This window comes from Spermophilus citellus, assembly GCF_964194105.1.
Source record: "Spermophilus citellus genome assembly, chromosome: 8".
Taxonomy (NCBI): domain Eukaryota; kingdom Metazoa; phylum Chordata; class Mammalia; order Rodentia; family Sciuridae; genus Spermophilus; species Spermophilus citellus.
Window position 1 is genome coordinate 30,335,537 of NC_138189.1, and position 15,645 is coordinate 30,351,181.

The 15,645-nt window shown below is 45.4% G+C and overlaps 1 protein-coding gene across 1 annotated transcript in view; it reads left to right on the forward strand.

Annotated features, from left to right (window-relative positions):
• Positions 1 to 5,976, forward strand: part of TBC1D1 (TBC1 domain family member 1) — a 294,222-nt gene extending 288,246 nt beyond the window's left edge. Inside the window, exon 24 of the mRNA XM_081303876.1 lies at positions 5,920 to 5,976. Within this exon, the coding sequence (XP_081160002.1) occupies positions 5,920 to 5,961 (42 nt within the window). The 3' untranslated portion in view covers positions 5,962 to 5,976. The remainder of the gene's footprint in view (positions 1 to 5,919) is intronic.
• Positions 5,977 to 15,645: the final 9,669 nt, after the last annotated feature.

Here is a 15,645-nt window from a genome sequence, read left to right on the forward strand (position 1 = left end):
GTTAATGGTGGGCTCCCAGCCAAGATCAGCATTGTCTGGCTGGTATTCAGTCCAGGGAGGCTTGGTGGGATGTTTTATTTGCTTCTCTCCCCCGGGTTGTCCTGTCAGTCCCTGCTCCATTCTGCCACCATGTCAGCATGACGGGCTGCCTGGGTTGACAGAGGAAAGAAGAGAACCCTTTTTGAGCATCTCCCAAGGGCCCCTTTCTGTGCCAGACACGGGGGAGGGCGAATACAGAGACAGGGGAGCACGAGGATGTAACCCAGCATGCAGCCCAGTCCCAGAGCCACATGGCAGCTGAGGGAAGAGGGAGCCCGGGACCAAAGGAAACAGCAGAAAAATCTTAGTGCTTTCCTTGTATTTTCACTCTCTGTAAATAGAGGTCACATGACAATCCAGAGCTACCCTATTGCAATGTCCTTCCCCTTCCTTTCCACCTCCCACCCCAGCCTGGCCCAACATTCTTTCCTCCACATCCCCCCACCCCTGAACTTCCCTGATCTATGTGATTGTCCTTTTCTGTCCTAGAGAAAATGTCTTTCTAGTCCTGTTCCACAAACGTCTCCCCTCCTCTGAACATCCTTTTTCCTGTCTCTTCAGTTTTCTCTCCCTAGCCTTTGAGCTTAAATCAAGAGAAAAGGACAATTCCTTAAGGGAACCTCCACCCCGCCCCCCAAGAGCCACAGAGGGGGAGAAGTCCAATGACACAAGGTGCATTTGCTGGGAAGGACAGAGTGACAGGCTGGGAGTGTTTACCAGCTCAGAGGTTGGTCCTTGAATCTGCTGAAAAAGAAATTACCATTCACAATAACCCAAAAAACCCCAAACCAAAACAAAAAAAAAAATTGGAAATTAATATAACAAAGGAGGAAATTAGTCTAATAAATTCATATCTAGAAGGGTTTCTAGAAAACTATATATATATATATATATATATATATATATATATATATATATATTCATATCTAGAAAACTATAGAACATGGAAGAAAGAAATTAAAGAAGACCTTAGAAGATGAAAAGACCTCCCATGTTTTCGGATAGGCAGAATTAATATTGTTGAAATGACCATGCTATCAAAAGTGCTATGCAGATTCAATGCAATTTCCATCAAAATACCAATGATGTTCTTTACAGAACTAGAAAAAAAGTTCTAAAATTCATTAGGAAAAATGAGAGACCCAGAACAGCCAAGCAATCCCGATCAAGAAGAGCAATGCTGGAGACATCACAATACCAGACCTTAAATTACACTACAGAGTTATAGTAACAAAAACAGCATGGTACTGGCACCAAAACAGACACAAAGGTTAATGGAATAGAATAGAAGACACAGAAACAAACCTACATAAAGTCATCTAGTATTTGACAAAGGTGTCAAAAACATATGTTGGAGAAAAGGTAGACTTTTTAGCAAACGGTGCTGGGAAAACTGGCTATGCATATGTAGAAGAATGAAACTTAACCCCTATCTCTCACCCTGCACAAAACTCAACTCAATGTGCATCAAAGACATAGGAATAAGACCAGAAACTCTGCAACTGTTAGAAGAAAATGTAGGCCCAACACCCCAACATATTGGCACAGGAACTGACTTCCTTAATGAGACACCTAAAGTGCAAGAAATACAACCAAAAATCAATAAACAAGATGACATTGTTTCAATTAAGAGCATAAAGAGAGAGCCCATAGAATAGGAGAAGATCTTTACTACCCACTCCTTAGACAGGAGATTAATATCCATAATATATAAAGAGCTAAAAAAACTTAACACCAGAAAAACAAATAACCCAATTAAAAAATAGCCAAAAGGATGAAAGAGACAATTCTCAAAAGAAGAATACCAATGGCCAATAAACATAAAAATGTTTAACATATCTAGCAATCAGGGAAATGCAAATAAAAGCTACATTGAGCTAGGTGCAGTAGCACACGCCTGTAATCCCAGCAGCTCAGGAGACTGAGAAAGGAGGATTGCAAGTTTAAAGCCAGACTCAGCAACAGCAAGGTGCTAAGCAACTCAGTGAGATCCTGTTTCTAAACAAAATACAAAATAGGGCTGGGGATGTGGCTCAGTGGCTGAGTATACCTGAGTTCAGTCCCTGGTACCCTCCCATTGAGGGTACATTGAGATTATATCTCACTCTAGACAGAATGGCAATTATCAAAAATACAAATAGTAATAAGTGTGGCGAGGATGTGAGGAAAAGGTTCATACATTGTTGATGGGACTGCAAATCAGTGCGACTACTCTGAAAAGCAGTATGGAGATTCTCAAAAAACTAGGAATGGACCCATCACATGACCTAGCTATCCCACTCTTTGGCATATTTCCAAAGGACATAACACCAATAGAGATACAGCCACCTAAATGTTTATAGAAGCACAATTCACAATAGCCAAGGTATGGAACCAACCTAGGTGCCCTTCAACAGGTGAATGGATAAAGAAAATGTGGTATATACACACAGTGGAGTATTACTCAGCCATAAATATGAATAAATTTATGGCATTTGCTCGTAAGTGGATGGAACTGGAGACTACCATGCTAAATGAAATAAGCCAGACCCAGAAAGTTAAAGGTCAAATGTTTTCTCTGATATGTGCAGAAACTAATCCAAAATAAGGAGGAGGTGAGAAGGTGGTGGTGGTGGGGAATTCCATCAAAATAGAGGTGGATCATGGGAGAGGGAGGAGGGATGGAATAAGGGAAGAACAGTGTTAGGAATCTGACCTCACTTCCTATGTACATACATGTATATACCACAGTGAATTACACTTTTGTTTATATTCACAAGGCACTAATTTAAAAAAAATATCAACTCTAAGAGCAGAAAGATCATCAGAGAGGAGGGAAGGGAACAAGAGATGGAGGAAGGCAGGGAAAGGAGAAGTACTAGGGATTGAATCAGAGCAAATTATAGTCCATGTTTTTATGATCATATCAAATGATCCTAATATTATTATTACTAAAAAAAACTAGTAAAATAATAATAAAAATACTGTTAAAGAAACAAACAAAAAGTTTGGTCCTGTCATCCAGACTTGAAAACAATCTGGAAACATGGGCGCAGGATAGAGCAAGTGCCCAGGAAGATGAGGACCCTGCCCGGGGAGCTGGGACCCCCACCCAGAGAAATGTCTGAGCTGAGTTTGCAGGAGACAGGGAGTTTGCCAAGTGGCCAGAGATAAGTGATTTCCATTCAGAAAGAAACTTTGGATAAGACAGAAGTCTGGTCTCCACATAAAGATATTGTGTCCACCTATAACTAATAAATAAATAAATAATTTTTAAAAAGTTAGGTCTCTAATCTGTTTTAGCTTCTGATTTTTATGCTTTCTAGAAATGTAAATGATTGCAGGTGAGGTCAGGACGGCTTCCTTTCAGCAATTTAAATTGAAATGCCAGGGTCTAGCCGGGCCCTAGATGAGGAAGGCTGGTGGGGTAAGGCAGACAGATGTTCCTCTCTTTGGTTGGAGGAGGGAATGCACCATGGAAGCTAGAGGTAAATTTACTGTCCTGAAGCTGGAGAGAGCGCCTCAAGCAGGGTGGGGCTGGGCAGAGCAGGGCAGGGCAGGGCGGGGCAGAGTGGGGTGCAGCCGTGCAGGGCGGGGCTGGGCGGGGCTGGGCGGGGCTGGGCGGGGCTGGGCGGGGCTGGGCGGGGCTGGGCGGGGCGGGGCGGGGCCGAGCGGGGCGGGGCCGAGCGGGGCGGGGCCGAGCGGGGCGGGGCCGAGCGGGGCGGGGCCGAGCGGGGCGGGGCCGAGCGGGGCGGGGCCGAGCGGGGCGGGGCCGCTTTCTCCCTGACCAGCTTTGGTGGAGTGGGGTGGAAACCTGACTGTAAACAGACCTTCTAAGCCTGCTCTTATTGGATCGACCAGTCCTTAAGAGGGCTCACTTGGGCTCAGCCTGTCCTCATTTCTTCACTTTCTTTACTTTACCCTCACACATTTATCTGTGCCTCTTGGATTTTAAATAACATGTAATTCCTTATACTGGAATTACATTTCCAGGCAAGATTTAAAGGAATGGTGTAGCTGGTGCTAATACAGCACCAAGAATTCCACAAAGCAATCTCTGGAGACACCAAGCCTGGTCCCCAGACCAGCAGTTCCAGCATTACTTGGGGACTTATTAGAGATGCGAGTTCTGGGTCCCACGGCAGAGCTAGGGAACAAGGTGGGGGGTGGGTGTTCTGGCCATTTGTGTATTAACAAGCTGTCTGCTGTGTGCAGGGTTTGCGCAGGCTCACATAAACTAAGGGGCTGCTTAACACCATGAGCAGGAAGGAACCGCAGGTGCCCTAAACACCTTTTGTTTAAGGGCCTCTGTAAGAGTGTTCTCTGTCTCTCTCTGTGGTCACTGTCAGCTTCACAAAATGCCAGGTGTGTGGCCCCAGAGGAAGGTGTCTGACAAAGGCAAAAAAAAAAAAAAATCCTTTTCTCTCCAAGGTGGGGAGGGAAGAGGGGGGCTTTGATAAAGACGCAAACAGGGTTTGCCATTGGCTGAAGGTGACTCCACGGGTAGCCTTTCCGTTCTGGGTGTAATTATTGCATTGCTCCCTTTCCATGGCTGCTCTAGGATGGTCCCTGTCTGCCCCCTTTCCCTTTCTGGAAGTTGCCATGCCTAATTCTTCTGTGTGGAGCTGAGGAAGAGGAAATGGACTGTATCTGAAGTAGGAGAAATTCAAATGCTCTGTAAGGGACTTTCTGAGGTCAGGGCCTGGGAGAGATTTTCAGGGCAGGTTGTGCAATCTTCCTGGGCCATCTTTCCTGGGGGCTGTAGACTGTGACAGTAAAGGGTGGAGCCTGGATTGGGGCTGATCCTGGCTTTCCATGATTTAGCTCTGTGATGTTGGGAAAATTACTTAACCTCTCGGGGTTGCTCTAGTCTTGATCATAAATTGGGAATCATGATAATAAGACACAGGCTTTTGGGAGGATTAGGTTAGGCAATTCATCCTAAGTCAGTACTAACCCAGTAGTTGGCCTGTAAGACTTCATTAAATATCAGTGAGTAGTGACTTTCAGGGCCCTGTCATTGCACTCAGCAAACACATTCTTGCAGAATGAATGATGGATTCACAGTCCCTGTTTGAAGCAGCTGGAAGGCCACCAAAACTATATCCATTGCTATTTCAGACCTTTTTACATCCTGAACAATTGGGTGTCACCAGGAAGGGGTCCTGCTTCCCAGGGCTTAATGGAACTCTAAGCAGATATTTTTCACAGTGGTTTCCTATTTCCGGGATGTCCTCTCTTTTCTGGTCTGTTGTCATCCAATAGGCTGTTAGTGGGGAATGAGAGTGACTTAAATTGCTCCCCTGGACAGAAGGGAGCAATTAAAAAGAAATGGGAAATGAGGTTTCTTGGGTAGAATTACGAAGCTTAACTCCAGGTAGCATTTCCGACAAGCCTTGGCTGGGAAAGTTCTCTCAGCAAGCCGGAGGAGTGGTCTGCACATGCGTGCCCAGCAGAGGTCAGCGCTCACGTTTGGGGTTTACCTTTGTCAACACCATATGTGGCAGAGCTGCTTAGAAGAAAGAAGGATGGAGTTTTTCATTTACTTCCGTTCATAGGAAAAAGCACCCTGATGCCAACCCTGTAGACCTGGGGCCCCATAGTTACCAGGGGATAGCTACTTTCCATATACTTCAATACCCACGTAGTGTAGGTTTCTGCTCCATGGTTGATCCCAGGCATTTTCTGTTAGGGCTGTTAAGTAACTTCGGAGCAGGCGCAAACGGTGGGGAGTTCTGCCTTCAGATCCACTTTTCTGCAGAATTCTCCAGCCCTCCAGGGAACAGGCTAGCCAGCAACAAATGTCTGAAATGGATGCTTCTGATTTTGTCTAAGGGCATGATTTCCCCTGCAAATGAGTCACCCAGTTCCTGCCCTTCCCCTCCTCTCCTGCCCTTCCAGGTCACCTCCAGGTCACCTCCATGGTTGGACATTCTCCTGTGACTGCCATTAGACCTTCTGCTTGTGAGGTAAGCTTTTTAGAAAACCCAATATTTAAAACTGGGGACTGTGGAAGTGGGAGATTATTTGTCTTCACTGTATATTGGAATCCGTTGATAACAGGATTATTTTTATGTGCTATTTTTCTAGAGCAGTGATCCAACCTAGTATGTGTTGATTTTTATAGCATTTCTCCCCCTCCTTCCGGTCAGATGTGAGCTCTTCTACTTCTTTTGTGACTTTCCCCAGTGCCTGTCATGAAGCTGGTACCCAGCAAGGCCCAATGAGCCATTCTGAAGCTGGTGATTCACAGCTGGGCTCCAGGGAGGCATATGTGTGAGTCTGAGCTGCAGCCCACACCTGTCTTCCCAGGACCATGCTGCTTAAACAGCCAGGCGTCTTTCATCTTGAGGTGGCAGGTAATCAGAGAGCAAGGCAGGGGTGTCTACCCCACCTGGCCTTATCCTTTTCTGGCTGGAATAATCTGCCAAGTTGGAGATTATTAGCCTGAGCATGTTGGTCGTGTGCCACTTTCGAGAACTCATTCCTCTGTGATTTTCAAGCCAGCAAAGCCTGAAGTTTGAAAAATGCTTGAGATGTAGGGAAGAAGTGCTCTGAACAGTCTTACTGTCTGCTGTCTGCCTCCTGGATGAGTCTGATTTATTTGGCTTTGATGCAGTGTGATGTCTTTATGGAGAGAGTTATTTTAGAATGAAATGATGTCTCTGAGGACCGTAGGGGCTCAGCGTCAGCCAGCAGACTGCTCAGACGGGCTCTGGCCCTCCAGAGGTGACTCCTGCAGTGTCTTCCAGTCTTATTCCTGGGGAGTCCCCATCACACCCAGCATTGTGCCTGCTTTAGAATGTGCCCTGTGCCCCTGCCTCTGGAGCCTTGGCCTGCACTGCAGCATCAAGCAGGAAGCCCCTGGCCCTCCATCCAGGCTGCCAGACCCCCCAGGGATCTGGAAATATCTTTTCTTTATGCTTCAGGGATAATGCTTGGCACAGAGCAGATACCATGTGCTTATTAAGTGGACAGTTAGGTGGGTGGATGGCTGCTTGTGGCCTCACCCATCCCACTGCCTGGCACTGAGGGAAATTTATTGAGTGACTACCCTGTGCCAGGATTAATTATAGGTTCTTGGGGGTGCATCAAAGTTGACAAAAATCTCTTTCTAGCCAAGTAAAATAAATAAACAACAAATAAATAAATTATATAATATACTACATATAAGTGCTGTGGGGATAATCTGGCAGAAAAGGGGGCTTGGGAGTGTGGGTGTTGTGGTATTAAATAGGGTGATCAGGGCCGCCTCAGCTGGAATGCACGGGTCCTTACCTGACTTCCTGGAACACTTCATCTGAACACTTCCTCTGGCATTATTGCCTTATTCTTTATATTTATATGCATTTAGAAACACACTGTAAATCAGGATATATGGTCTTGTACTAAGCTGTCAGCATTAGAAGTCGTGCCTGTGTCTGACCAGTATATGTGTCCTTCTGATCATCTAGCCCAAATTGATGTTCAATAAAACGTGGTCAAATAAATGAATGCTTAATAATCGATTTGCTGAAAACAATTACACCGACTCATTTATTTCTCACTGCTAAGTAGTAACTGTCACAATGGCCTATTTTGTACACAAGTACAACTAGCTTCTTTGACTTTGGGTAGCAAATACCTTTGAGTACTTGAAGCGCATTCACCCTTACATTAGCCTGAAGGGTTGATCTGCACCAGCAGTCTTTACGAACAGAATATCAGGAAGCATGGAATTCCTACCCAGGAAGGGCTTCCTGTCTGCACAGGGGCAGCTTTTCCAAGCAACATTAATTCTTTTAGCCTGTCCAGTCATGCTTTGGCAAAAGCTTTGCTTCAGAGGAATGATTAATGCCTTGATGTCCCTAAAGTGTTAATGCTGTTTTACAGAAGGCTGTGATCTGTGGGCCCAAGGAAAAGCAGTAGGATCCAGGCAGGTAAACCCCTATCTGGGAGGAGATCAGCTGTGGAGAGGCAGAGCTCAGAGCCATTGGGTGGGTCTGAGTGCCTGGACATTGTCTAGATCTGACTGAGAAACGGACGTTCCCTATACTCTCTGGCTCTTTTCCCTAGTGCAGGGGACAATAGGTGTTGTCCATTGCTGAGAAACTAGGAAGAAACTTATAACTCCCAACAGTTCCTCAGAGCTCTGCTGTATCCTATTTTTAATTTCTAAAGAATGATAATAAAAAATGAGGCTAATAACCAAATAGCTTCTGTTTATTGAACCTTCCCTATGTGCCAGTCTCCCTGCTTAGCTTATGTTTATTGTCTCAATTTAATTCTCACAGAAATTCTGGGAGATAACAGTCACTGTCTTCTTTTTGCAGAAGAGGAGACTGACACTTATTTTAGGGGCCATTTCTACCAAAGTCACCCAGATGGTCAATGGCAAAGTGAAGATTTGACTGCAGGATTGTCTGACTCCAAAACTTGGCCTCTACATACTAAAAGGAGAAAGAATTATTTATTTTTTTTAATGCCAGACACTCTTTAAGATGGTAATTATGAAGACTGAAGAGACCTGCAAGTGTAGGAAGGGCTACATTCTGTGGTCACATGTGCTACCATGGCAACAGGGAAGGGGCCAAATGGTACCCAGGTGATGGTTACAAGAGATGAAGCCACTTATGCATGTGAATGAGTCCTAGAAGGTGGTGGAAGAAAGGAAAGAGTTTGGATGAGCTTGGCAAGATTATAGAAGGGCTTTCTTTTCTGAAGTTTTCTTTAATAGTGTTGATATAGATTTCTAATGAAATCTTGTCAGATATACTGAGACAGCTCCCTCATAGGCACAGAGGATGTCTTGTTTTAGTTTAAGCTGTGCCCAAATTGAGTCAAGAAATGGCTGGACACCAACTCAGTGTGCTCCATGCTGAGGCAGGGGACTTGTGTGCCTGAGTTAAGCCCACATGTGACCAAAGCCCTAGCTTCCTGCAGCCTCTCCATGAGTCTCTGAGAAGCCCTGCATTCTCTTCTTCATGGGGAAGCTGCAAGGAGAGGTGGGACAGACCCCAGGGCAGGCAGCTCCAGGAGCTGTGGCCTTGGGGATGCTTAGCTGGACTCTGTGACCTTAAGGAATTCAGGGTTTTGTGCTGTGACTTTGTACCTTGAGGAGTCTTTAAAAATGTAGTCTTGCCACTGTGGACTTGATTCCCTTAAAATAAATGGGCAGTCTACTGGCTGCTGCATTTGTTGTGTGAGCACCTAGGGACACCTTCTGCCCAGGGAGCTGCAGACTCCCCTGGGCCACACAGGTTGCTGCCTTCCCAGGATAGCTGTCCCTGCACCTGGGCCCCATTTTCCTGCATACCAAGAATCATGGGTTTCCCAGGGCATGCCTGCAAGAGTGGTGTTATTTTCCTTTCTCCAAGCCACTGTCCTTTCTTTGGGGACTTAGTTTTGTTCTGCGGTGATCTTATTGAAGCATGTGCACTCTGTTTCTCCCTCTCCCAGGGCAGCTCATTGCAGAACAGCATTGATATCTACCGCTCCCCCCTCCCCAAGAACTCTCTTAATTCCTTTCTTGGGTTCAAAATTATCGTAGCAAACAACTAATTTTCTGAACTATGATTGATGGGTCTTTCCCATTCTAAATCAGATCTTTTCCTTTTGTTTAGCATACCTTCTTTCCATATGTCAAGCCTGGAATTAGTAGGCACTGTGGAAACATTGGTTAAAAAAACAAATCCCATACTGCTAAATTATAAGTCTGCTCCCTTGTCTTTAAACTTCAAGCTCATTTTGTGATTAGCCATAGTCAGTCCAGTGGGGCACAAATAGACTCCTTCCAATTTCCTCTTATGACAGTGTTTCTACCCACTGTGCTGGTGGAGACCAAACAGACCCAGGCCAGTTCCTCATACCCACTAGATTCTTTCTTATCTCAGGGCCTTTACTGATACTGTTCCTTCTCTTTAAAGTGACTCTTTCCCCTTCATCTCCACCTGGATCTTCATAACTCTGGGTCCTTCTCACCTTTCCACATTTAGCGTAAACATTTTTCCTCAGAAGGGCCCTCTCACGATCTTATTTCCATCAGGCCACCTGCGCCCATCATTCTCCCTCACTATGCTTTGTTTATTTCACAGAAGATCACCATTTGCAATTATGTTGCCTTGGTCTGTTGCCTTGTTTGGTATTTTTCTCCCTAGGATGTCAGCTCCAAGGGGAAAGGGATGGATATGGTGGTTTTCACCATGTAAACCCAGCACCTGGCCACGAGTGGATGCTCTAGTACTGGTTGGATTGAATGAATGAATGAAGAATTGAATGAGTACTTTTCACAGACTTTTGCCTTTTTTCAGCCTCAAAATTTATTGTTCACTTTCTCACACTATTCTTTTTTTTTTTTTTTTGCAGGGGGTGGGTACTAGGGATTGAACCCAGGGGAACTCAACCACTGAGCCACATCGCCAGCCCTATTTTGTATTTTTAGAGACAGGGTCTCACTGAGTTGCTCAGTGCCTCTCTGATGCTGAGGCTGGCTTGGAACTCGCAATCCTCCTGACTCAGCCTCCCGAGCCACTGGGATTACAGGTGAGTACCATCGTGCCCAGCTTGCTGCTATTCTTTTGTACATTTTATATAAATTATTTTCCTTTGAATGTAGCGTTAGTGACATTCTCTACCCCCTGAGCCTACATGGCAGATCTTTGGTCTTGTCCTTCCCTGTCTTTGTCATCTGCCATCTTTGAGCTTAAAAAAACCCAAGATTTGGTGTTCTGTGCTCTGGATTAATCCTGGAATAAAATGTTCATATGAAACTGGGACAATTGACATGATTATACAGAGCAACATGGAGAAAGGAAGAAATTAGGAGAGAGTCCCTGAAACCAAGGCAGAACGTATAGGAGAAGAAATGCCAGGTGCCCAGACTGCCTTCTAGACAGAGCTGCCTAAGGACGGAGAGGTGATGTCCACTTCACACCAATTACAAACCCAGCCTCGAGGTGTGTCACAGGTCAGAGCTCTCCATCCACAGTGAGCTCTTCTGATCGCAGCACCAGCAGCACCTGGGAGTCTGAAATGCAGACTCTCTCGCCTGGCCCTGGACCTACTGAATCAGGATCAGTATTTTTGACCAGCCAATCCAGTCATTGAGAAGGTTTGAAACAGTTTGAGCATCTACTCTAGAAACTGCAGGCAACTCACCCTGTGAAAGGCAGAGGAAGCAGCTGATGAATGATTGGCACGTGTCACTGATGACATGGTCTATCTGGGTTGAGAGAATCTGCTTATGTGAACTCTGCTCTGGCCCACAAAGAAGGCTGACATTGACATGGGCTGGGACAAGTAAGATGACCTTCTCACATAGCTTTAAGTTCAAAAGAGCCGAGATGGGGACATGGGGACATAGGCACAAGGTGGAGGTGCCAGAGAAGCAGATTTCAAAATGTGTGGGGATGAGACAGGTACAAGGGTCTCTGTGGGCAGATGGCATGATGAGGTGGGTGCCTCAAAAAGGTGATCTCTATTTACCACGTGTGACATCAAGAATGCTGCCAGTGTAGGGGAGAAGAAAATAGTGTCTGAAAAGGTGACTGTGGCCCCCAAGGTGACTTCCGGAGTCCAGATGAGTACAGGATGGAGCACGTATCTAGGAGGGTCGCTTTCACATATACCCAGAGTGGCAAGAGGTTAAGGGCAAACAAGCAACAAAAAAGGACAAAAGAAAGAAAAACTTGTCACTTGTAAAAGTGTTAAAATAACTTCTCTGGATAACTGTGGAGCAAGAAGAATTAGAGAGGCCTCAAGGGGACCTTCCTTGACCTCCAGCCTGTCCCCTTCTCTGCCAATGCTCTTACATCCTCGCCCTTTTGTACTTATTTTATAGCATTTATTGTTGTTTGGAATTATCTAGCTTATTCATTGTTACTTTACTCATTGATCTCTTCTAGAATACAAGCTGCAAGAGCTGTTACTTTTTTTTCCCCCTTCAGGGCTGGGGATTGCATCCAGGTCCTTATGTGCGCTAGGCAAGCCTCCACCACTGAGCCACCTCCCCAGCCCCTTCTTTGTCTTTTTGGCCTCCAGATTCCAGAGACTAGAATGGTGCTTGGTACATGCCTGGTGCTACATACATAGGATGAATGAACAGAAGTCTGAGACAGAGCTGATTTGCTTCGACCCCAGTGAACTCTGACTGCTCGGAAAAGATCTGGAGATGAAATTCACTGAATTGCAAAATGGATTAATAAGATTATGAAGAAAAGGAGAGAGTAGCTCACCTGTCCTGAGAGTCCCTGCATGTCCACACATGTGACATACAGTACACCATTTAGTCTCAATGCTAACAGAGGCTGGTATTCTCACTCCCATTTTACAGATGAGGAACCAAAGCTGTCTATTTTCTATCGCTGTCAAAGAATACCACAGATGAGATAATTCACAGACAACAGAAGCTCATTTGGCTCACGGTTCTAGAAGCTGGGAAGTTCAAGAACATGGAGCCAGCAATGCGTGAGGGCTTCTGTTCTCTGTCAAAACACATCAGAAGAGCAAGCAAACACACGTGAGACGGAGAGGATGGAGCCCAAGCTCATTCTTTTTTCTTAAATTTATTTTTAGTTATAGATAGACACAATACCTTTATTTTCTTTCTTTTTTATGTGATGCTGAGAATCAAACCCAGTGCTTCACACATACTAGGCAAGTGCTCTACCAGTGAGCCACAACCCCAGCCCCCAAACTCATTTTCTTATCTGCAACCCACTCCTGTGATAATGAACCCACCTGCTTAATAATGACATTAATCCATTCACGAGGGCAAAGCACACACAACCTGACCACCTCTTAAAGACCCATCTCTCAACACTGTTGCATAGGCAATTAAATTTCAAGATGAGTTTTGGAGGGATAACTAAACCACAGCAGAGGCTCAGAGAAATGACTTGTCCCAAGTGAGTAAGATGTGAACGCCACATACAAATTCCTTCTCTGGTTCCCAGTCCCAAACTCTTTTCACATTACATTGAGGCTTGATGAAAACTGGAATAAAAGAGAAATGAGCCCATTTAACTGCTTGAAATGAGTTTAAACGTACAAGCCCGGGACAAGGTAAATATAAATTATTATCACAATAATGCCACTGAAAGCCATTCCAGAAGTCTGTGGTGTGGAACAATAAGCACTTATTTCTTGGTCATGTGTTTATGGGTTGGCTGGGGTTTGGCTGATCTGGGTTGAACTCTGCTGGGCATGGCCCTGAGCTGTGGAGGGGGTTCAGCTCTGCTCCATGACTCTTCCATTCTTCTGGTACCAGCGGGCCTCCCGGGGCATGTCCTTCACTTGGCAGTGGCAGAAGCACACATGGATGAGTGGAAATGCATGATGCATCAGGCCTGTGCTTAGAAGGGCACATTGTTCCTCCACCCACACTCCACTGGCCAAAGTCAGTCATAAGCCATCCAAGCCCAACACCAACTCTGTCTCCAGTAAGGTCACTCCACAAAGGATGTTGATCTGAGGGTGTGAACAACTGGGACTGGTGGTGTGATCCATCACAGGTGCGTGTGGGGGGCATGGTTGGTGCATGCATGATCTTATTGACACCTCCCATAATCCTACAGCAGGACTGTTGCTCTCTCTATTTTTCAAGGAGAAAATTTGGGTTCCAAGTGCTTAGTTACTCAAGGTTGTCCTGGAGTAAAGAAACCATCAGGGACATACACCTAGGTCTGTCTGGCACTAAGGCCTTAAACGGATTCAACTCTATGGAAAGAACTGGCAACTGGGATGGAAGAAGACCTGCCATTCATTTCCCCGCAAAGCTGTGGGTGATAGGAAAAGCAGCAGAAGTCACACAAGTGGATGTATTTTCAAGAAGTAAGAAGAAGTGGACTCTGGAAATGATCAAAGCTTGAGTTTCTTTTTGTGTCAAAGGTTGGGTGTATTGTAAGAAAACAAAGGAAAAAGCTAACCTGCCGGTAGCTGGGCTACTGATCATGCTGGACACTTGCCATAGGTGGGTGGAATTCATCGGAGCTTCTTCATGCTCATCCCTTCTCTGGGGCAGGTAGTAGTTAGCCACCTCCTCTGCTCTTAGTCTCGACTTTATACCTTTGTGGTTGTACTGCTCTTTAGTGCCTGGATACCTTAATTCTCAGCTTTGATTCAAGTCCCTTCAAGGATGGCTTGGGGTCTCCTTGAAGAAATGTTGGTGGAATCCTGCCCCTCAGCCACACCATCTTGTGTATGGCTCTCAGACTAAGCCTGCACTAACCCTACCCCCTCCCAAATTGGCACACTGCTAGGAGCCACAAGCAAATAATATTATGCATGGCACTTTCGGTTGTAAGGTGACGCCAGCTAGCCATTGAGATGATATGATTATGTTAAGATTTACATTCATATGGAAATTGGACTCCTGCTGTTCACCTTGGCCTGCTACGGGACTCATGTTACGGGACTCCTGGAGAGTTCCCATTGGTTGGGAAAGTACAGTAGGAGGGAATTCCAGGGGAGGTCCGGCCCCCCCGGTTCCGGTAGACCCGTGCGTGGGTGGACCGGTTTTGGCTTGCCGGCGCGTACGGAGTATTGGCGGTTTTTTAAAAAATAAAGTTTTTTTCCTGCTTGAGTGGCTCGTGATTCTGTGCCCAGCCAGACTGAGGCAATTGGTGGCCCATACGGGGATCGAACCCGCGACCTTGGCGTTATCAGCACCACGGGGAACGCCTGAAACTTAGAGGTGAGTAAAATTGCTCGCACCTGAGGGAAGGCGACAGAATGGGTGACCATTTCAAAAAACAATGTGTTCTTGTTTTGATTTATTTTGTTTTTATTTCAAGCTCCCTAGCCCTAGAATTTTCTCAGGCGAACTGGGAAAAATGGTTGGCTCAAGGTTTGAAGTTATTCGGCCCTGAGAAAGAGAAAATTGATACAACCATTCTCTGCTCCGTTTTTGTTTCATTCTGCTTCGGCTTTGTTTTATCCTATCTTATTGGGTTACATTACCTTTATACTAGATTAGAATCTAGTAAAAAACAAACCGAAAAACTGTTAAGTAAATTGTTAGAGGTCCAAACTATGGTAGAAAAAACGCTAGGTCAAGCAAAAGAGAAGGTCTCTCAAGCTAGTCAGACAGAGGAAAATTTAAAGAAAGAAAGCTTAGAGGAAAAACAGCCATCAGGTGGAGAATTACAACAGGAGGCTGCTACTAACTCCGTTCTATCACCAGAGGGCGTAATTCAACCAACAGCTCCATCTACAGCTGAGCGGCCCTCAACTCCCGTAGTTGATGGACGGAATTCTGAGGCAGGACCCCAAAGATTAGCATGCCCTGTACTTGAGCAGGCAGGAGGGCAACGAATTCACCATGCTTTAGATTTCAAAACAGTAAAGCAATTAAAGGAGGCTGTAACAACCTATGGGCCGCAAGCTCCCTTCACGGTAAGCATGGTCGAATCTGTTACCAACTTGGACATGACACCAGCAGATTGGGCTAACATGTGTCGATCTGTGCTAAATGGAGGACAATATTTGTTATGGAAGGTTGCCAATGAGGAATTTTGCATGGAGGCAGCTAGGCGAAATGCAGAAGCCGGTTACCCTCAAAGAAATCTAGATATGTTATTAGGAAAGGGACCTTATGAGGGTCAAAGACAGCAAATTGAATATGACCCTGGTGTATACGCACAAATTGCT